The sequence below is a fragment of the Erythrolamprus reginae genome, chromosome 3 (assembly GCF_031021105.1).
Source record: "Erythrolamprus reginae isolate rEryReg1 chromosome 3, rEryReg1.hap1, whole genome shotgun sequence".
In the NCBI taxonomy this organism is placed as follows: Eukaryota; Metazoa; Chordata; class Lepidosauria; order Squamata; family Dipsadidae; genus Erythrolamprus; species Erythrolamprus reginae.
The window spans coordinates 55,330,926-55,354,492 of NC_091952.1; the positions used below are offsets into that span (position 1 = coordinate 55,330,926).

At 39.4% G+C, this 23,567-nt stretch overlaps 1 protein-coding gene across 4 annotated transcripts in view; it reads right to left on the minus strand.

The window, feature by feature from the left end:
* Positions 1 to 440: 440 nt before the first annotated feature.
* Positions 441 to 23,567, minus strand: part of CCND3 (cyclin D3) — a 99,570-nt gene continuing 76,443 nt past the window's right edge. For all 4 annotated transcript variants that reach the window (XM_070745397.1, XM_070745398.1, XM_070745396.1 and 1 more), the window contains exons 2-5: positions 21,648 to 21,863; positions 11,322 to 11,481; positions 9,889 to 10,031; positions 441 to 3,056 (exon numbers count right to left, since the gene is read on the minus strand). In XM_070745397.1, the coding sequence (XP_070601498.1) occupies positions 2,886 to 3,056; positions 9,889 to 10,031; positions 11,322 to 11,481; positions 21,648 to 21,818 (645 nt within the window). In that variant the 5' untranslated portion in view covers positions 21,819 to 21,863 and the 3' untranslated portion in view covers positions 441 to 2,885. The remainder of the gene's footprint in view (positions 3,057 to 9,888; positions 10,032 to 11,321; positions 11,482 to 21,647; positions 21,864 to 23,567) is intronic.

Genomic DNA, 23,567 nt, shown 5'->3' on the forward strand with positions numbered 1-23,567 from the left:
ACCATGTCTGCTGGAAGTTTGTTCCAAGCATCCACTACTCTCAGTAAAATATTTTCTCACGTTGCTTCTGATCTTTCTGGCCTTTTACTCTCCAAACACACACACACCTAAACATCTTCAATAATTATAAAGTACCTGCTTCACTTCATGCTGCATTTTAATTTTATAATATTAAAGTATAGTATTGTTATAGTTGCTATTTCTTTTTACCATCTATCTGCTGGATTTAGCTGCCATAGCTGAAAAATGTACACTATTGGAATAGGTATCATAACACGAAGCTCTCTAAAGGGACAAACCAAGACAATTTGTATTTTTAATAGGACAATGGAACAGACAGTCTTTTTTAAAAGAACTAGTTAAATCATATTGTAGATCTATTTGGTTCTTTTAAAATTGTAAAATTGTATGTATGCCTAGGAAAGACAGCAAGAATGAGCCAGTTTCGAGAATATTTTATTGCAATATGGTAAAATACCAAAATTGTCCTAACAACAGAATTTCAAGTGACAGTGAATATTATATTGTCAAACACACACACACACACACATATATCTAAAATGCATTCTCCTCATTTCCAAACTTGTATGAAATTCTAATAGATACAGACTTCCATTTATCAGAAATGTTGATGGCACTTTGAATATGACATAACCAGGCTAAGCATAGGGAAAGGGGAAATAAAAAATAAAAAGCCTTTTTTCCGGTAAATATGTGGTGTTCACAATCACAATGCCAAAATGGCGAAAAATTTCATGACTTCATAATCCAAGTTCTTCCCTTTCATACCTGTGTCCCCACATACTTTTTGTCACTTGCCTCTTCTCCCTGCTGGGGATGTCTATGCCTCAGTTTGCGTCAACCTATTCTTCAAAGCATCTGAAGGCAGGACAAGAAACAGGATGGAAACTAATCGAGGAAAGAACCAACCTAGAACTAAGAAGAAAATTTCTAAAACATAACAATTAATCATTGGAATGATTTACCTCCAAAGTTGTGGGTGCTCCAACACTGGAGGTTTTTAGAAAGAGATCAGAATTTGTTTGAAATGGTGTATGGTAGTGATGGCGAACCTATGGCACGGGTGGCATGCGGAGCTATATCTGCTGGCATGTGAGCTGTTGCCCTAGCTCAGTTCCAACGTGCATATGTGTACTGGCCAATCAATTTTTGGCTTGCACAGAGGCTCTGGGAGGGTGTTTTTGGCTTCCAGAGAGCCTCCGGGGAGATGGGGGAGGGCGTTTTTACCCTCCCCTGGCTGCAGGGAAGCCTTTGGAGCCTGGGGAGGGTGAAAAAACAAGCCTATTGGGCCCACCAGAAGTTGGGATCAGGCCATTTCCAACCTCCAGAGGGTCTGCAGCAGGGCCCCCAGGAGGAAGCTGTTTTCCCCCTCCCGAGACATTGAATTATCGGTGTGGGAACCTGCGCATGTACGATAGAGTGTGCACACGCTCTTTCGGCACCCGAGGGAAAAAAGGTTCGCCATCACTGGTATAGGGTTTCCTGCTCGAGCAGGGGAGTTGGACTATAAGACCTCCACAGTCGATTCCAACTCTTGTTATTCTTGTAAAGCTAGAGGGATGAGGAATGAACTACCACTAGAACTCAAATGCAAAGTTTGCTCCCATCACTATAGTTCACCTATGCTTAATAATTCTCAAAGTGATCTTTCATAAAAGCAGCATTTAGGGGCGAAACAACCCAACCCATTTTTCTTGAACAATCAAGGATTTAATTCTCAAAACCAGTGCAGTCTGTAGCTCATCATATTGTAAACTCACAGGGGAACATTTTTCATCTTTTATCCCCCTTACAAAAGCAGGTAATTGCATTAGAAATTTTTATACTTAACTCCCACTCCATACGTCCTTTGCACGCAGTTCTCCTGCCTGCCTTTTAAAAGGGGGTTGGCAGTATAGACAAGAAGGATTTTTACATACAAGTATAGCAGCAAGTGTTGGGTGTACTCTGAACGTGAATGACTTCTACAATGGCTAATCAAAGTAAGCAACCCAGAGGTATGAAGGAGACTGAGGAAAGAATATTAAGGCACTATTTTGTATGGCAAGGTGGGACAGACCAGACTGCTAATGTCCCTTAAATTCTGCAGTTTTACAAGATTTAATTCTTACAATAAATAAAGCAGCTCATAGATCTCACAGGAATAAGCAAAGGCAACCAGGTGCAAGTAAAATTTATCCCTTAGGCCTCCCCAAATTTTTACTATGACAAGCAGCACCTTTATAAGCACCTACAAAAAGCAAGCACTCCCCCCTGCCCTCACTCATTCCCAAATGAAGGGCTCAAGGATCGTGCTACACTAAATGTTCAAACAATTAAGACATCCTTGGCACTGAGTGAAGCTGGAAAGGGATTCCAGTGCTATACGCTATATATTGTTTGGGCTCTTATAATGCCCGCCAATGGCAGCCTGAGCAAAACAGCTTTAACCAAGGAAATTTCAGGTGAATGTCAACAAGACATGGAAAGTGAAGGTGATTCAGGCAATGAAAGTGCATTCTCTCCCTTGACTCACATGCAATAGGCATGTAGCGAAGATTGAGATAAAGTAGCAGGATATCAACAGTGCCCCACCAATGAAGCGACCCAAACTGATGAATCTTTCGAACTGATGCTATGCTCACTCACCCTTCCCAAGTTTTAAGTTTGGTTCAATTACCCCAAAATGCTGTCCTGATCCTTGGAAACCCAGGCTAGCAACAAACAGTCTTACTGCAAAAGTCCCACCCAAGTCCACTACAACCCAGTCTTATTAGCAATATGGTATCTACTGGGGAAATCCCCTCAGTTAATTAGTGATGGCAGAAATGTTCCAGGGGCCCTTTTCGTTCTGAGAACTGGGTGGTGGTCACCAAGAGGACTCGTTACAGGTTGACATCTGTGACATCCGTAGGTGTGCTGGTCAAACTGACTTCCTGGCTCTCCAGGTAAGTTGTATTCTTGGAGGGGTTATATTCTTGCTGAGGCTGGGATATCCGTTTCAGGTTGTCAGCTAAGGCAGCTTCGATCTGTTCCTGACAAGCTTTCAAGCAGTCCTGAAAGAGGAGAGGAGCAAAGAAGAGTTGCTCATGTCCACATTTTGCACACTTCATGCCTTTTTTCAATACGACCAAACATTTTCAAATATTTGAAGCATTTATGTTAGGTACGTTGTCCCTGGAAAGTTCCAAGGGAGAAGCACAATCAGTAACTGATTTGTTAAAGTTACTACCAGGGACAAATAAATGCAACTGATACTAGCTAGTTTACCTTGAGATTTGTATAGAAATTGGTAATATATGGCCATCTTAGGCCATTCATGGTTTTATCATCTGAAGTAAGGTCACTCCAAATAGCCAAATCAAGTCTGATTTTTGAACAAAATGAGCAAAGAATGCTGGGGTAGTACAGTGTTCCCTCGATTTTCGCGGGTTCGAACTTCGCGAATAGCCTATACCACGGTTTTTCAAAAAATATTAATTAAAAAATACTTTGTGGTTTTTTTCCTATACCACAGTTTTTCCCACCCTATGATGTCATATGTCATCGCCAAACTAATATTTTTTGCAAATAAATAACAAAAAAAATAATTATTGTTAATAAATAATTATGTTTATAAATATCAGGATCACTAAGTGTCTTATTCAATGGTGAGTACCAGTAATAATGGTGAGTAAATGGTTGCTAAGGGAATGGGAAATGGTAATTTAGGAGTTTAAAGTGTTAAGGGGATGGCTTGTGATACTGTCCATAGCCAAAAATGGTGTATTTACTTCCGCATCTCTACTTCGCGGAAATTCAACTTTCGCAGGCGGTCTCGGAACGCATCCCCCGCGGAAATCGAGGGAACACTGTACTGTTCTTCTATTTTGGCCTTCATGCAGCCGAAGAACAGATCAAAAGTTGTTGCAAACGTACAAGAATTCAGCATGGTTACAATTAAATATTTGCTAATTGTTTATTTATGTATGTGCACATTAATGTACTTCCCTCAAAGAAGTATTTCCTGGTGTACTGGGAACTAAGGAAGTCATGCCAAGAAAAGAGTCTGCAACTCATTTCTACAATGTTTGCACAAAAAAGACACACTTGCATTATGTCTTGCACTGGAATGCAGAGCTATAACTGCTAGAAATACACATTGCTGGTGAGCTATCTAGTGAGAAGTATTACCATAATATTTGAAACATTCAAGTTTCCGCCTCCCAAGAATTTGAACGTGCTAGAAGGCCTGTGCCTGTGTTCTCCAGAGACTACTGTTACTGCATTTATCTTAATGCAAGGGAAAATCTTGACCTTCAATTTTGGAGGGCCTATACGCAGCAACAATTTTTCTCAGGGAAATTAGGAAACCCCTTCAGTTCTGCAATGAATCATAGTGGTAAGCCCTAAGTAGAGCTTGCTGCATCTCCTGCTATAAAGACGAAGGGCCATCTTCTCGCTGTAGCCCAAAACACAATGATTCTCTGCAAGTCTTAGAGGTTTGAGTGGATCCCCAACAGGCTCCATTCGCAGGATCCTGTCGTCTACTGTATACAATCTTACAAAGAATCCTCTGATGGTTCTTAGAATCTGACAGAGGATGTGGCAAGTAAAAATAGCAACACCCAAGCTTTCCCTCCAAGACAGTTCCAGTAATCGTGGCCTCTAAAACCTCTTTTAACACCCATCAAAAGCTTGGTAAAGCCCACCCCATATCATCTGGCCGGCTTGCAAGCAGATGATAAGGACATTGATTATAGGATTGTGATAGAATTTAGAATGTTGGATGTCTCATGGTCAGTTTCTTCTCTGAAAGGGATTATTGTATGTTTTTACTTCTAGCTCCAACAGACAAAACTCTAATGATAAAGCATGAACACAATTGTCTGTAGGAAATAATTATTCCTATTTCGATATATAATCCAGATCCCATAATTGCCAGTGAACTAAGAATAAACTTTCAGTTGGTCAAACATCAAGCTTAGTGGACAAAAAAAAATCTCTCTCCAGAGAAAAAAAATAAATGGACTGAAATGATAACCCCACTCCCACCAAGGAAAGGAATGCTGAAGCAGAGGGAGAATTTACATGAAGGAAGGCCCTCTCTCTTTTTGCTTTGTCTTGTCTTTTAATTTACTCCTGCAGGAATTGAGGGAACTGGAAGGGATTTATGTGAGGCAGCAGTAGCCGCAGGTGGGCTTGTCCTTTGTGACTAATGCTTAAATCTCAAATATCCTCTGCTGCTTCAGTTCTACTTCAAGACATTCTCACACGTCTTCAATTAACTTCAATGATACTCAAATAGAACATTGCAATAAATAATTTTAGCTTCTCTTTTCCTCCTATTCTGGCCTTGTGGACCTTTGCTGGCACACTGGCAATGTCTGGTATTTTGGGAGATATGTTTTAAAAACTGATCTGAAGCCCTGTTTGCCATTCAGTGTATAGTAATATAGAGTTGGATAGATCAAGGATCTGTTTCTTATAAAACATGTCCTAGATTCTCATGACTTGGGACTGCTATTTACAAACATCATGACCATTGAAAGCACCTATATATTCTTGACTGTTCGCTCTAACATCTTAAGACATCTGTATGGTATGCTTGTGTTGTATGTTTTTTTAAATAATGGGTTTTTAAGATATTTTTTACATATTAGATTTGTTTATTGTATACTGTTTTATTGTTGTTGTGAGACAAATCTAATAAATAAATAAATAAATAAATCTGATATATCTAGTGAACTGTATGCAAGAGACACTAGGCATTGGCAATTCTAAGAATTAAATGCAACTGGGAGTGTGGATAGGCAGGTGTGAAAGCTGAAAGGGGTAGAAAGTATATGTACAGGTCCTCCAAATGCTAACCTCTTCTTTGTTGTTTATGAATCTGTTTCATTGTTTATAATTTTTATATGATTTAAAAACTAAGCAAGTGAAAAGAATGAAAATGTCTCAAAATTTTAAAACTTGTTTCTGATGACGTTTCAGGATAAACGGTCATTCAAAAATAGGAAGAACGTATGTCCATCTTCTTACAAATCTCAATCAGCGCTCAAGATTCACTATAAATAAATAAATAAATAAATAATAGATAAATAAAGGCAAAAAGCAGGTTGAAAGGCTATTTTCAACAAAATAGAAAACTTCAATAAAACAAAACTACTGGAAATAATTAAATTCTCTGCTTGGTACCTCTACCCACAAGATCTTAAGCTAAAGCCTAGTAAGAAGGCAAAGAGAAAATATCAGCTACTTTACAAGCTTCAGTTAGAAGACAAAAACTCAAAAGATGCAAAAATCAGGAAAGAAACTAAAAAGCACAGGATAGTAAAACCCAACTGACAAGATAAAAACATGGCATTCCAATTCGGGCAAGAACTAACTACGGGGTCTTGAAATCCTCACTTCTTCTCTTTATGAGATGTTCGCCTTTCATAATCCTCTATCCACTTTCCACCTGTCCTTTACTGTTTTCCATCAACTCTGCTCATAGACTCAGCATTCAAACTTGATTTCCAGACTCACTCTCATTCACAGAGCAGCTTGCGAGCAGCTGGCCTTGGACCGTTCAGAAAGCATGGGGCAAAAAGCCAAAAATCTTAGCAAAACATGTTCTTCACTTCATGGTTGTCATGCAATTTTCTACTAGATCTGCAAGACAGGCACAATTCACCAGCTACTGCTTTCCCTGTTGCTTTGAGTCATGTAACAGAGTATTTTGTATGCCGCCCCGAGTCTTCGGAGAGGGGCGGCATACAAATCTAAATAATAAATAAATAAATAAATAAATAAATAAATAATTCAGAATGTCAAATTTGCTTTTCCTGGCAACCTGAGAAGGCAACCCGGAAGGGCTCTGGAATGCCACCTAAAGTATACTTCTCTAGACTCCATATTTGCCTGGGGCAAAAATACTACACTGACCCATGTGAATAGATAATAAACAGCCTACACCAACCTAATCTTCAACCTCTATCTGTTTGGATGAATTCCTGTTTTACAGTGTGCAAAAGAAAAGAAATAACTAATCTGGAGCATCAGATAAAAACAATCAATGGAAGAACCATCTGCAAATATCCAGCAATCATGAACTCAGTGGTAGGTCAGAAGCTGCCACAATACAACAAGAAAGAAGCTGTTGGGTTTTAGAGAACAGCCAATTTGTATAGCAACCCCATTGAGTGCTGCAGAGTCACAACTGTTTTGGCTTAACAGTGAAAAGGCAGCACAGGCTTGGGAATCCAAGGATGCAGAGCAAGGAGAGGAAGCCTGCCAGGAGAGCAGATGTCTTCCAGGGACAGCCATGTAATCTTTGCATTGACCAGGCAAAGAAAGGATCTACTGTCTTCCATTTCTGAAGCTCACAGGCTTTCTGCACAGGGCTGCAACTGAAATAAGACTCAGCCACATTAATAATATAGTCCAGTGATAGCGAACCTTTATTGCCTTGTGTGCCCAAAGGGTAGGCACATGGGTGCTAATGCACCTGCATGTGTCTATGCCCTCCGCCTCTGCACAGCCTCTGTGCTCCCCCACACATCTGCACAACACCACCCCAATGCGTGTGCACCGACCTCACTGGAGCCTCTAAGATTCCTGAACCTTGGGGACAGCAAAAAATGGCCCAACGGGCCAATTGGAAGTTCGGAAACAAACTTCCAATCCATGCATTGTGCCATTTTTCACCGTTCCCAAGGTTCAGGAAGCTTCCCTGAAGCCTGGAAATGGCAAAAAATGATCCAACAGACCAACCGGAAGTTCGAAAACAAACTTCCAGTCCATGTGTTGTGCCATTTTTCACCGTTCCCAAGTTCAAGAAGCTTCCCTGAAGCCTGGAAATGGAGAAAAATGATCCAACGGGCCAACCAGAAGTTCTGAAACAAACTTCCAGTCCATGTGTTGTGCCATTTTTCACCGTTCCCAAGTTCAAGAAGCTTCCCTGAAGCCTGGAAATGGCGAAAAATGATCCAACAGGCCAACCAGAAATTCATTTTTGAACTTCCGGTTGGCCTGTGGGCAGTTTTTCACCATCCCCAGGCTTCAGGAGACTTTCCTGAAGAGTGGGTAGTGAAAACTGCCCAAAAGAAAATCAGCTTGCTAGTACACAGTTATGTAGTGGAGCTGATGCAGGGCAACACCTCGTGTGCCCTCGGATATGGCTCTGTGTGCCACCTGTGGCGCATGAACCATAGGTTCGCCATCACTGATATAGTGACAAGTGGCAGACGGTCAGTGGCTGCATATAAAATCTTTTCCCAAATCAAGTAATCTTTAAAATGTCAGAGGCGCAACTGAGTGGTTTATATATGTATAAAATTAATGACAACTTTTCTAGAGTTATCCGAACAAGAATCTGAAACAACTAGTTAAGTGCTTCTGCTTGCCGAATTAGGCTCCAACATTTCTCCTTTCATCTGTGGCTTCTCAAAACGCATCTGCTGTTCCAGACACGACTTCATTCTAGGCTTCCAAACATAACTTTTGAACAGCCGACCACAGTTACTGTATCAGTGAAATGGGTGGCATGGAAATTTAATAACAGGTCCTGTGGTAGATAAAAGACTATAGAAACTTAGCATAACGACTTGTACAATATTGACAGGCAGGATAGTCAGGAAAAACAGAGCTGGAAGGTCTACTATGTCCAAAATCTAAGAAGACATGATCACAGGAACTTATTCTCCTGCTCTTAAAATTCTATCTATTTTAATAAAAAGAGGGCATAATGAACAACCCAATAGGAAGAAACTGGTAGAGTACCTATGCCTTAAATTTTGCAATACAAGGTAATAGAGGAATTTTTAAAGATGATTCTAAGTGAAGTTTCCATGCACAGAAGGAAGTCAGACCAAAAGTAGCTAATTCTATCCCTATGTATATTAGTTGCACAATTAACAAGATGATGTAGGGTTTTTGTTTCATTCATTCATTTATTTATTTATTTATTTATTTTGTATGCCACCCCTCTCCGTGGACTTTTGTTTATTTTCATCTTTTGTAATTGTAATGTTTTCTACCTAGAATTGTTTTTATACCCATATGTTGGAAAGGTGGGAATTTATGAACTCCACTTCCATACTTCAAACATACCTTGCAGAATAAAATATATTTAATCCAGATTTGGGCAAGAGTGTAATTCACAACAATTCCTATTGAATTCTGAGAATTTTACTTTAAATTAAAAAGTGAAAATAATAGATGAATGAATCTACCAACAAGATTTTAACAATAAAACATGGGCTTTATTTTCCTCAGCATCTTGTCCAATCTCTCCTTAATTCTCTGAATTGCAACTCTACAGTCAGTTTCAGTCTCAGTTTATGCCCTTTTGTCTTGTTTGTGTAGCACTATCAGTACCATCTTTCAAAATGACTTTTGAAAGAGTTCTCTCTATTTGCCTAGATGTTTTCACCATCTATCACATTCCTAAAAAAGATAGCCTTGGTTTAGTGTGACTAATTTTATGATGTATAGAACAATTTGGGCTTTGATTGTTGCTATATTTTTCTTTTGCTATTGTTGTAAGATGTTTTAATTAACCAACAGAAATTTGGGATTTGAGTACTTGAGTCTTTACTATCTAGGTTGCTGTTGCTGTAATACTGGATCATCAGCTTTGATTTGGCAGCTCGAAAGCTTTGTCATTAGAAACTTTTGAAAAGAGGCAGATGTCTCTAATCATCAATTAGAGGCTTAAGAAATGATTTGACAGCCTGGTGGTTTCTGAAGGAGATGCTAAATGCCATCTGTTAATACCAGATTTTCAGGCCATCTTATAAACAAGAACCAGTTTGGAATGCAAAGGGAAGAAGCCACAGTAGCTTTCCTTGACTCTAGAGAGAAAAGGTTAGGGGAAATCTAGTTCCCATTTTGCATGCTATTTCCTCCAAGCAAGATACTCACCACCTCTGTGCCAGTAATGCTAGCAAGCAGCTCAGTAAGTGCCTCGCCAGAAAAATGATCAGATGAGGTAGAGAGGCCATGGACTGCTGCTCCAATGCAACCTGTAGCAATCATGGATGGTGGATACATAGCAAAGGTGTAATCTACAAATAAAGAAGAAAGGGGTATTAGCAGGAAGAGGGATGAATTCATTCGTTATTTCATTCAGCAAAGAGCAATGTCCACAAAGGAAACTTAAGCAGATATTTTAAGATAGAAGACCAAGCAAAATAAAACTAAGCAGCCCAGGTTAGGGTTTCATGTTTCAGAAAGGAATTCATCATCTTAGATCTTTCAACATTAGTTAAAATATTTAAACTGCTTTATTCCTGACCAGATAGCTCATTTCAAAATGTCAGCAATGCAAAATTGGGACACTAATGTTTAAGTAAGAAAAAACACTTGCAGAAGCAGTTGATATGGGGACCTATAGCCACCAACATATTCACGGTACCTCTCATGAAATACACCAAGTTCACTGTCTTGTAATGGGAATAGGAGGGTATGTTAATTAATTAGCCAATTAAAAATGAGAAGATGAGGTTTTTAAAGAGTAACTTTGGGCATCAACATCATTCATCATTATTTTATTCATTAAATATGAAGCACCAAGTCAAATGAATATTTAAAATGTATTGCAAATATTACTGACTGGCGCTGATGGCTGATACAGGTTGCTGTCAGCCAAGTTATTATTGTTATTGTGACACAGTGGTTAGAAAGCAGTATTGCAGCAAACTCTGCCCACACACTGGAGGCCTGCTCAAGGTTAACTCAGTCTTCCATTCTTCTGAGCTTGGTAAAATAAGAATCCAGATTTGGTGGGGCAATATGTTGATTGTGTGCTGTAAAGCACTATGGGGTGGTGTATAAGTCTAAGTGCTATTGCTATTATTATGAAGCCTCAACGGGATGTTTATAAAATTAAATGGTAGATTGCTTTCTCTATAAAGAGTATCCTTTTGCTCCATTAAAAACGCAAAGGTAAGCTGGGATTTCAGAAAGTATCACGAGTGGGTGACATCTAGAGATGGTGGTAAATATTAGTATTTTGTGACCTGTGACCAACCGTCTACCATGGAACCCAATTGCCAAATGCTTCTGTGAACAAACCTCTAGGACGAAATTTGTCCTTAACATGCAAACTATCATTTTGGGATCACTGATGTCATATTTCATTTTTATAGATAATGGTACACTTAAACCTGAAATATTAACCATCCCTGCTCTCCAGAGACAGAAACCAGATTACAATCAATGGGGGATCCTTGACCTCTTTGAAGAAAATCAGTTTACTACAGCTATCAATCAAACAAGGTCTCTTCTTTTCAAAGTTTATAAATTAATCTGCTTCTCCCTCCCAGAGAGGCTCACCCTTTCAAACACAAACATACCTGTGGCGCACAATGCAATGAAGGTCTGGGCGTGTTTCTTTACCAAGTGCACCTTATGCTGAGGAAGCGACAGCCGATGGAGAATGTGATCCAGGAAGTCATTTGCTATTACCATCACCAGGTCCCATTTCAGCTTCTCCAAGACCAAATATTCCCAGTCCTAAAGAGGGAAGGGAGGGGAGGTTATGCAAGCAAAACAGGGGAATTGGGTTTTTTTACAAAAAAAATCACACAAAAAGAAAAGCCAAATCCATGAAGTTTACTGTCCATTTCCTCAAGATCCCAGCAAAAGAGCACTGTTCTGTGGAATCTGTATACAGGTAGTCCTTAACTCACAGCCGTTCATTTAGTAACTGTTAAAAGGCCACTGGAAAAAAGTCCGTTGTGAATGGTCCTTGCAGTTGTAAATGATGATTCCCATAACCTAGGATTAGGCAACCGGCATGTACTTATAATGGTTGCCTAATCCTAGGTTATGGGAATTATCATTTACTATTTTCTAAACCAGACTCTGACCAGCAAATCAATGGAGGAAGTTCAATTTGCTTAATGACCATGCAATTCACTTTAACAACCTTAGCGATTCGCAAAGCAGCTTTGACCAAAAAAAAAGTTGTAAAAATAAAATTGGATGAAATTTTCTAAATCAGGGGTCTCCAACCTTGGCAACTTTAAGACTTGTGGACTTCAACTCCCAGCTTTGCTGGCTGAGGAACACCTGGACTAAATAATTGTCTTCCTTAGCAACAGGAATTCTGGTCCAATTGTGGTCACAGAATGATTCACCCTCTCAAACTGGGCCTTTTGGCACTTTGGGCATGCAAACTTTCTGCCATTTGCACCTGATGGATTCAGCACTGGTCTTTTCAAACAAACACCGAAGGAAAGAGCAATACAGGACCTACATCTGTCAGTTATGTCTTCATTCTCCTGTGCAGTCAACACAATTGAATATAGCTGTTTCTAGGCAAAGAATGTGCATGAGTGCTTCACAACTTGGGTAATTTTAATTCCGCAATCACAGGATATAATTCTAAGAGTTAAAATACACACCTTAAAGTTGCCAAGTTTGAGAAGTGTTTGCTGTTTATTTGCCAAATGCTATGGTAACGTTTTCAATAAACTTCCCATTCTAGTGAAGTGGTACCATTTCCTTTCTTCTTAACTATTATCAGAATTCTTTAACTTTCTTCATCGGCCACCATCCATATTAACTTCTAAGTCCCATCAGCCTTGGTCTAGCCCAAAGCTCCCAAGTGTTTTAAGGGCAATTTCCAGGAGACTGTTAAATGCCTCTTTTGCCATCCCATTTTTAATGCTCTGGTTCATCTTCAAAATCGTTTCTTCCCAACTTCTTAAATGCTCTTATCATAGGAAAGAAAAACACCAGATTTCCTGGCAAATGGAATAACAAGTGGTGTCCTACTTATGGAGGAGTGGAATACTTATTTCCTCAATTTTGCCCTTACATTGAACAGCTCAGGTCAAGCAGTATAAAACAAACAAATTCAGAAACACATATAAAGATTTGTTTCTTCTTATAACTGGGCAGAGGCTGCAACACAAGATAAGAGGACATTCTTTGTATGCCAAAAATTCCAGATTCTGACCCAGCAGCTCTCTACGTAGGGCTAAAAGAGCAACTCCTGTTTGAAACACTGATGAGCTACTGCCGTTTAATGGGCAATACCGCACTGGAAACCTTAGTGCTGACTCAATATAATCTGTCAGCCCCAAAGTTTTTGTTCTTAAACAGCATACTCAAGCATGTTCCCCCACCACGCCCATATTCTATCATTCTGTTTAGCTTTCTGAGACTGATGTCCAGGATATAACAAATTGCTCCTCAATTCCCAGAGTTCTTCAAACAGATATAAGGACTATTATTTTATTATTATTATTATTTATTAGATTTGTATGCCGTCCCTCTCCGAGGACTCGGAGCGACAGCCAGAAAAGCAACATGAGAAGTGGCACCGTGCATATCCTTGTCTTGCCTGCAGATTTCTATGACTCAATTCCCAATGTGCTTTTTGAAGTCAAAGCAGTTATCCACCAGTTGAGCTCTGCAAGCTTCCTGGAAAGGCTGCACGTGGCTTGTTTTCTTTTGATCTTTCATCACAAATCACCTTCCCATTTTGCTCCTCAAAATGATATCATCTCCTCGAATACAGGTTACATGCAATGTCTTCTGTAATCCCTTATTAGGCTGCCCGTAAGCAGTGAATGGCTACAAAAACTTTTACTGCCACGCTGTGGGCATGGCTTTTTTTGTAGGTGTGGCTTGGCCATGTGACCAGGTGGGAGTGGCTTGCCGATCATGTGACCAGGGATGGCTTAAATATCATGTGACTGGCTTAAAGGTGGCCAACTTGATGTCACTCACGTCAAGGGTTAGGTTGCTTGGCCTCTTCTCACCTCAGAGATACAATTTCCCTATCTATTTACTATTACTGAACATCCAAAATATACTATGTAATTATCTCTCTCTATATATGCCATATGTGTACATACATATTACACACAGGCACACAAAATATACATTATCTACTATGTAAACTGTATGTATATGTACACACACACACACACATGCACAGCTCTTCTAAAATTATACACATTCACCCTCATTTATTGTGATAGAAAATAACATACCCAGAGCCCAGAAGGGGGGGGGGATTCAAAATTTTTCTACCAGTTCTGCGTACATGACTGTACCCGTAGGAGCCCATCACAACCCATAGGGCTAGATCACATCTGAACAGGCCCTCAACTGATTTCCCCCAATCACTTGTTTCTTTTTTCCTATAACTCCTGTTCCCTCATCTTTCCTTACTTTTCAGTTTCAAACAACAAGTAATTTTAGAATTCCATACAACATATTTATAAATAAGGAAAAACGGCTGCCAGGACCGCAATCCTAAAACACGCCACAACAACAACAATAATGATAATAATGATAATAATAATAATAATTTATTAGATTTATATGCCGCCCCTCTCCAAGGACTCAGGGCAGTTCACAACAATGCAGCCTGTACAAGCTAAGGCGAGATGGTCTCCAAGTCATGGACATCCCACTCTGACAGTAACTTTCCAAGAATGAGACAGATCTTTCTATAGTGATCACAATTAGGAGTCTTCTTTTTTGTTGTTGATGTTGTTGCAATAAACAGTTATCAACTTGTAGGCTACTGCTCAGAAACATGCATGGATCTTCTGAAAGTCTTCTACTCTGAGGAATGTCCTGGTTTTGCACTTCCTAAATGTCTCTGTTCCTTTTTCTGTATTATTAACTGTGGCTTGCAAAATACAAGAGCTAGAATTTGAAAGACAATTTGACTGTCTGCAATTGTTATCAGTCTCTTCCTTAAGTAAGAATCCGGTTTTGATTAGCTCGAATATCAACTTTCATTTACTGTATTTTTCAGAGTGTAAGACACACCTTAGTTTTGGGAGAGGAAAATAGGGCGGAAAAATCTGCCTTCCAGGTATTCATTTGTCTACCATCCTTAGTCTGATCAGCTTCAGCACATTATTTTATCCCCTGGTTAAGGCTTTAAAAAACGTTATTTGGAGGGAGTAGTAATGAAAAAAGCCTGCATAGACTTAGGGCTGGAGGGGAAAAAACCCTCCTTCGCTGGGAGTTGCAATGAAAAAGCCTGCAAGAGTCAGGAAAGTCATGTCAGGGCTGGGGGGGGGGGGAGAGAGAAAGGTTTGAAAAAGCTACATTCTGAGTATAAGACGCACCCAAATTTTCATCCTTTGGGGGGAGGTGCCTTTTATACTCCAAAAAATATGGTAATTTTTGTCTGGTTTTCCAAGCATAAGGTCAGAGAGAAGCCTTCTTGGTTTATTCAGGTTTAATCTTCTCCGTTTGCACATGACTCAGAGAAATTCTTCTGCTTTACTGTTGTGTTTTATGGAAAAACTCAGTTGAAAAACAGCATATTACCACATCAAGCTGAGGGGGGAAAGGCAGAGCAACTGCCACAGATGAGGCTAGCATCAAATTTGTCCAGTGACAAATGGAGATCCTAAAATTAGGAAGAACCAATGATGTAAAGGAGCAGCTTTGGTGAATTTCAAGCAATGCTCTATTTATCACAGCAGATAGCAAACAAGTCAAACTTTAAGGATCTGAATCCCTTTCTGCATATGCGGAATGAGGTGATGGGCTCTTTAGCTGGTGGTCTAGACTTCAATAAGTCAAGTTGTAAGGGGAGGCAAAGAGACACATTTTTTGAACAGTGTTCTGTACATATTTTAAAAAATCTAACAAATCACGGAGGAAAATATATTTTTTTATTGCAAGTAATAATATTTTTAAAATATTCAAAAATTATTTTGATTTAATTTTATACTAGTAAACTGCCTTGGGGGGGAAAGCCAGGTAAATGTTATAGTTCCCCAAGTCATAAATGAAGATTGGCTAAGTGTCTAAGGACTTTTGTAAGATGATAGCTCCCTATCTATGGAGCAGACTGGACCAACTTCAAGATCACCAGCCCAAAGTGCTGGGCAGGCCAGATGGTTAATGAACAAATGCTCAAAGTAAATCCCATCAAGCTGAAGACCTTGTGACCTGCTGACATGAAATATTCTTTGTTACCCATCTTTTCAGCTAAACATGCATGCAGCAAATTGGTTCAATGAATGAAGTGCACAAGAGCTTAGATAATACCCGTGGACGGAAATCCAACTTCCTTCAAGGGGATAAATTCCTTGTTGCATCATTTCCTTATGCTAAGAATAACTTCAGCATGATTTTGAGTGCTGAACTGGTGTCAGTCAGGCATCCTCTTCTTTCCAAGAGGAAACTGGTCTTGCTAGGAAAGTGAGATAGCTTTCCTTCCACAGGAGCTGGCAGATAAATTGCCAGGATATAGCCATTGTCCAGGCCATGATAAAGTTGCTTTCTCTTTTCTTTCCCTGGATCACTCTTGCTGCCCAATTGTGAAAGAAAGAAGCATGGGACATTATTAGCACACAGGAGGGAAGTGGTTGGGTAAGTGAAGAATTAACACTCTCAAACCCAGAAGCAAATGCCATCCTGCATGATTCAAAGAGATAATTGACCTATCTTCTTAGTGTTGGTGAACTTCAAAGAGCAGGATGGAAGACATTTCACAGCCCAGTCATAGAATACAGGATATCGGTTTCACAGGTGATTTTGGATTCTTCTTCCATGTAGAAGATCAAGCTCCTAACACATTTTGATGCTTATGCTATTGTGCACATATCCTTCAAACAGAATTGATGGCCAATTGGCCAGATTAAAAATACTGGCAACAAATACAGTAATACCTCATGATACGAACTTAATTGGTGCAAGGAGGAGGTTCGTAAGACAAAAGGTTCGTAAGACAAAACATTGTTTCCCATAGGAAACAATGTAAAGTCAATTAATCCGTGCAACCAAAAAAACCCCCGCAAAAAAATGGCTTTTGGCAACTGCTGGGAAGCCGCGCGGCTGTTTTAAAAGGTGACAGCCGGCCTGGGGGGGCTTCCCAGCACCCCAGGCCGGCTGCGACCTTTTAAAACAGCCGCGCCGCTTCCCAGCTGTCTCCCGAAGCCGAACGCCAAAGCCGAACTTCCGCGTTCGGCTTCGGGAGAAAGCTGGGAAGCCGCACGGCTGTTTTAAAAGGTGACAGCCGGTCTGGGGGGCTTCCCAGCAACCTCCCGAACCGAACCCGGGGTTCAGAAAAATTTTGCCTCTTCTTACGAACTTTGTTCGAGTTACGAACCGGCGTTTGGGAGGCTTCTGGGAAGCCCCGCCGCCCAGCTGTCACCTTTTAAAACAGCCGCGCGGCTTCCCAGCAGTCTCCGAACGCCGGTTCGTAACTCGAAAAAAGTTCGTAAGAAGAGGCAAAATTTTTCTGAACCCCGGGTTCGTATCACGAGTTGTTCGTAAGACGAGGGGTTCGTATCTTGAGGTACCACTGTACATTTTCATTTGCCATACTGACCAGAACAGAACATGTAATTTAGATGGAAAGAAAGAAATCTTTTCCTTCTGAAACTTCATTACTGTTAAATAAATCGGTTGGGGTTCTATTGAGTTTCCTGCCCTTCTGCATTTACAGGAGCAGAGCGAAATCAGGATGAGATCCAGGAGCTTATTGGTGGTCTGAAATCAAGAGGAATTCCAGAGGTCTCTATGAGTGGATGGGTTACATACATGCATGGCTAATCTAAAAATGAATGAATGAATGAATGAATGAATGAATGATGGCAACAGGTAACTTTTGTTTCAGAGTTATCTAACAATAATGATTATTTCATTCTTTATTATCCATGTGAATACAACTTCCTCCCTCTTTGATCAAATACAAATGGAGTAGACATTGAATGCTCAAGTAAATAATCTTTTAGGAGTTGAAAAAGGTGATCCATGAAAAGTCTAATGATATTAAGAAAAAAATATAGCTATTCAGAAAAGATTCCTGTTCTCCCGACCTACAAAAATGCATCTAGCTAACTCCTGTAGAAAAAAGAATAATAGAGCAGGGTCTCCAACCATGGCAACTTTAAGACTTATGGACTTCAACTCCCTGGGAGTTTTCTTGGAGTTGAAGTCCACAAGTCTTAAAGTTGCCAAAGTTGGAGACCCCTGTGATAAGAGAATATCTGACCCTTTGCTCTCTCATTACAACTCCGTCATCAATGGAAGAGTTTGCCCCCAGAAGTTGTGAATGCTCCAACACTGGAAATTTTTAAGAAGATGTTGGATAACCATTTGTCTGAAGTCGTGTAGGGTTTCCTGCCCAAGTAGAGGATTGGACCAGAAGACCTCCAAGATCTCCTACAACTCTGTTGTTCTATTCTATCCTCAGTAATTATGGACTAATGCTGGACTGAAGAGACATATAGTACATCCAAGCTAAAGACATTAGGCATTAGCTATAGCTTCTTTGAAGGAATCAGTGCTACACTGACAAGGAAAGTAATTTTAAAATCTTATTTGTTATATATATATTTTTAAAGAATATCAATATTACATGTTCAATAAAAAAGTATAAATGCAAAGGTGTTAAAAGTCTACATGCCTTTATATTTGAATCCAAAGCTCTTTGTCAAACAATCTAAGCTAGTTCATTCTTTTACTTAGAAAAGCAACTAAGGGCAAGTGAAATAGGCTTTAGAGAACAGACACTATTCTATATGAGACAGTAAGCTACACAATGTATCTATTATTATTTGGCTAACTTTGATCAGTGAAAACAGCAGGCAGAGCAATCCTTGCTCAGTATGCCTTGATTGATGGATGCTGAAATGGAGATAACTCCATTTCCTGACAAGCAAACAAGTTCTGACAGTTCAATTATACTTCCAGGGAGATCCGTGGCATCCCTCTACTGCCAGTGGAGTGCCTTCTGGAGAAATAGGGATTAACCCCCCCACCCCCCACCCCAACCCCTCAACAGACAGGACGGAGGCTACTTGATCTATGCTCAATATCCATATGATTTTCTATTTACCTGCAAACAAATTATTTCAATGCTTCTATCAACCATTTGAGATCCAAATTCCTTGAGGAAATATAAGGGGAAGAAAGTAGAAAGCTGTTTTAGAAAACTTTTAGGCCATTTCCCAGTGATAGATTACATTCCTTTGAATTAAATCAACCATCCTGCTGACAGGAGCTTGTTACGTTCAATGGATAAGAACCCTGCAGAGGCTCCTCAAAAGGTAGACACAATTTATTACTCTGGGTAAAACTTACTCTTCATTTCCCAGCTCGGCTAGCAGCATAGGTCAAAGTCTCATTAATTCAGTCTTGAATTTCTACTGACCATCTCCTTTTTCTACCTGTACAGTGGTACCTCTACCTACGATCGCCTCTACTTACAAACTTTTCTAGATAAGAACCGGGTGTTCAAGATTATTTTTGCCTCTTCTCAAGAACCATTTTCTACTTACAAAGCAGAGCCTCCGAAACTGTAATCGGAAAAGGCGGGGAGAAGCCTCCGTGGGGCCTCTCTAGGAATCTCCTGGCAGGAAACAGGGCCTCTACCCTCACTGTGGTTTCCCCAATCGCACGCCTCTGTTTTTACATTGGTTCCTATTGGAAAAATTGCTTCTACTTACAAACTTTTCTACTTAAGAACCTGGTCACAGAACGAATTAAGTTCGTAAGTAGAGGTACCACTGTAATTTGAGGTATCTGCAGAGTCTTGAGTGAGAATTTTAGGATTCCGTGAACCTAAGTGGAGAAGAGACGCTTGCTTCTTTATAAGAAAGGTAAAGAACAGGAAGAGACCTAAAAACTAATGGGCCAAGTGTCACAGCAGGAGAAGCTTCTTAGGCTATGCAGAATTAGACCATGGGTAATGGGTAGGAACCCGCTAGTTTCAGGCAGGATTTTTCCATCTGGTCAGGGGATGACATGGGTCTTCTGCATGAAAAACAAGTGCTCTGCCACAGAGCAATGGCCAATGCTTTGGAAAGCCAACTACCCTGGGTTACTTTTGAATATAGTAAGCATGGATAAGTCTGTTCTAAGCATCAGCCCATATACCGTATTTTTGGAGTATAAGATGCACCTTTTCCCCCTTAAAAGAGTCTGAAAATTTGGGTGTGTCTAATACTCTGAATGTAACTTTCCTGAAACTTTTCCCCCCCAGAAATATTTTTTCTAGAAATTCTGCACTATTTTCAATCTAATCTGAAGTCTAATGAAAGGACCCCTGCAGGAACTTCAAAAATATATTTTATATAAACATTCACAATACAAATTACATTCATATGGAGTGTCTTACTAAAAATGAACATAGAACTTGAACCTGTAACAGGATAACAGAGACTGTGATGTAAGTGGTGAATTGTTGTTGATAGAACTGATTGCAGCAACTTTAGGTCATTCTGTTGATGAATGGTCTGAAGTACCAAAACATTGGCCATCTGAGAGAGTTGATATTTAAATATTTTAAAAAATATTTACAGGCATTCTTTCCTAATTGGTATGCTCTGCAGGTTTGAAACTATAAATACCATTGAAAAATGGCTATTCTTCAGTCATGTCTATATTTCACTGTTCATTTTTAAATGAGATTTTGCTAAATCTGGAAATCCTGTATTTGTCTCAATAGATAGGCATCAAAGGACCAATACTGTCCTTAACAGAAATTGCTAATCTATGTGTTTTCTTCAGATACTATTTGCTGTATGATTGCTTCTCATTGCAGATGAATAATTACAAAGGAACACAGTACTTTGTAACACATCTCTTAAGAAAATGATGGAGGAAACATTGTACATTTGGAAAGAATATAATTAGAATAGAATAGAATTCTTTATTGGCCCAGTGTGATTGGACACACAAGGAATTTGTCTTTGATGCATATGCTCTCAGAAGACATAAAAGAAAATATACATTTGTCAAGAATCATGACGTAAACAATGGTTGTCATAGGATACAAATAAGCAATCGGGAAATGATCAATATTAATATCAATCATAAGGATACAAGCAACAAGTTAATCATACAGTCATAAGTGGGAGGAGATGGGTGATAGGAATTACAAAGATTCACAGAAGCATAACTAGATTATGCACACATATGATATGAAACATTTGGCTAGGCAAGTGTTACAAAAGTTTGTTTAGTAATAGCTCAAAGTTTTAAAAAGTGACTTACGACCATTTTTCACACTTAGGACTGTTGCAGTAACCTCATGGTCACACGATCCAATTCAGACACTTGGCAACTGACTTATATTTCTGATAGTTGGGGTCTGCAAAGGTCATATAATCCCCTTTCGTGACTTTCTGACAAGCAACATCAATGGGAAAGCCCAATTTACTCAACTGTATTACTAATCTAACAGATTCAGTGATTCAATTGACAAATACGACAAGAAAGGCAATAAAATGGGGCAAAACTCATTTAACAAATGTCTCACTTCACAACAGATACTTTAGGCTCAATTGCGGCTGTAAGTTGACTACCTGTTCATTTCTTCCTGGTAGGGCATTTCATACCCATTGTGGCTAAAAATTGTCACCCTAGAGGTGACAAAAGTGCAAAAGTCAAATTACATTATTAAAGTAATTTGATGTGCTTAGCAAAAAGAGGCACTTTACTACTCACTTCTAATTTCAGATAATTTATGGGCAATTGCACTCAGCAGGCCAGAATCAAGTGATAAAAAAAAATGTGCATGTAGAAGAGGGGGGAAAATAGATCAGGATGTAGCAGGAAGAGGAAAACCATATGATACTTAAGAAGCAGCCAGTGCCCACTGCCTATCCACGATTAAGTAACAGAACTAGCAAGCAGAGTTGAAGAAATAGGAAATATTATATCTAATAATGAAGGAAACTTACCAAAACTTCACATGGTGTGATGGAATTGTCTGTGTAAATGCAGAGTTTCTGTACACTTAAAGGCATGGTCTCTCGCAGCTTGGAAGCCAAAAGCATGCAGACAGCTCCCAGGAGTTGCAAGTGGTTTTTGCGGGTGGGGACACAGGACAAGTAGCGATCCACGTAATTCATGGCCAAAGGAAACACCTCTTCTTCGCATTTTTGCTCCTCACAAACCTATTTTTAAAAAGTAACAATGGGAAAGAATTTTGTAAAGAGGGGCCACCTGCCATACAGAAGATAAATTCTTCAAAAAATAGTTCTTATCAAAGCACTTTGCATTTATAAATATGAAGGAACATATGAGAGTTAATATGTAGAATAGGGGATGTGAAATTGTGTTCTCTGTTTTTGCTTCTAGATCAGAGGTCTTCAAATTTGGCAACTTTAAGACTTGTGGACTTCAACTCCCAGAATTCAGCATAGCTGGCTGGAGAATTCTGAGTTGAAGTCTACAAGTCTTAAAGTTGCCAAGTTTGGGGAGTCCTGTTCTAGATCCTGCTGCACAGTTGGTTAGGTCAAATTTGCATTACAGAATCAGTATTTGGTTTTCAAAGTTTGGCCTGATGCATTATGTGCAATGAGTAAGATCCTAAATACTCATAAGCATCCCACTATCCTAATTTCATTTACTTACATAACATTAAACCCTTTATATCTCATGCCAATAAAAATACCAGTGAAGAAAATGGCACTTCCATGAAAAAATAATCATATGATGGCAATATTAATCAAGGATTTAAAAAACTCAAATCCCCATCTTCTTAGGCTAGTTATTTATGCTGATTTATTATTGCACCACTCAATCTTTTAAAGTGACTTAACAATGAAACTGTGACTACAGCCCTTTTAACAAAAACTAATTTTTTTACTGTATGACTTCCATTTTGCTTTCCTGTTCAAGATGCTGGTTTCTGTCTCAATAGCTTAAAGCCATATAAATGAATTTACATTCACAATCACTCTTTAAGTCTATCTGCACAGAGCTGCATCCATTTATGACATGCCTAAGGTACAATGGGTGGAGGAACTCAAACCTCTCTTCCATTCTGAGCGCCTTACTTTGTTTTCCCCAAAAGCAATTCTTACCTACCAGTCTTACAGATGACCAGGAAAGTTAAGATTTTATAAACCTGAATTTAACAATGCAAATGCATCAGATGGAATTGTAGAAAGTAGTCATTTTCCCTGACTGCTTTGATATCTTTCAAAGGAACAGAGTAATATATATATATATTATCAATAAGGCAGGCATATCAAAGTTAAGAGTCCCATTCTACATTATAAATTTATTTAATTCAGAATCTTGCTTCCTGCAGGAAGAAACTTAATAAAGCTGTGCTTCCCCCTTGCTTCACTTAGGAAAAAAGCTCTACCTAATTTATTTCTGCTTGTTGTACAATTATCTAAAGCAATTTATTGATAAGCCGAGACAGGATGATTCTACTTTAATTACAGCTTCCTTTTTTCCCAGAGAGAAGAGGGTGGGTGGTTAAAATTTGTCCTTTACTTTATTCATCTCTCCCATTTCACTCATCTTCATCTCTGGTAGTTTAAGCCAGTGTTTGCTGGCTGGGGAATTCTGGGAGTTGAAGTCCAGATATCTTGCAAGTGGCCAAGGTTGGGAAACACTGGTGCAAAACTGCATTCTTAAAACTGCGCTTCGGGCTTAGTCCCTGGACGTTGTGCACACAAGCAGGGCTGGTTCACCGGGACCCCCTAGAGGTTGCAGGCTTTATTGCCAAGAAAAGGTGCCCGGCTCCTCGAATAAAAAGTTCTTTCCCTCGGCTTAAGCACCATCGGGGTGGCTTTTCTTTTCCTAATTATTTAAATCAGCCTAAATCGAGAAGGCGAAATCGGAGGCCTCATTTACTTTTTTCA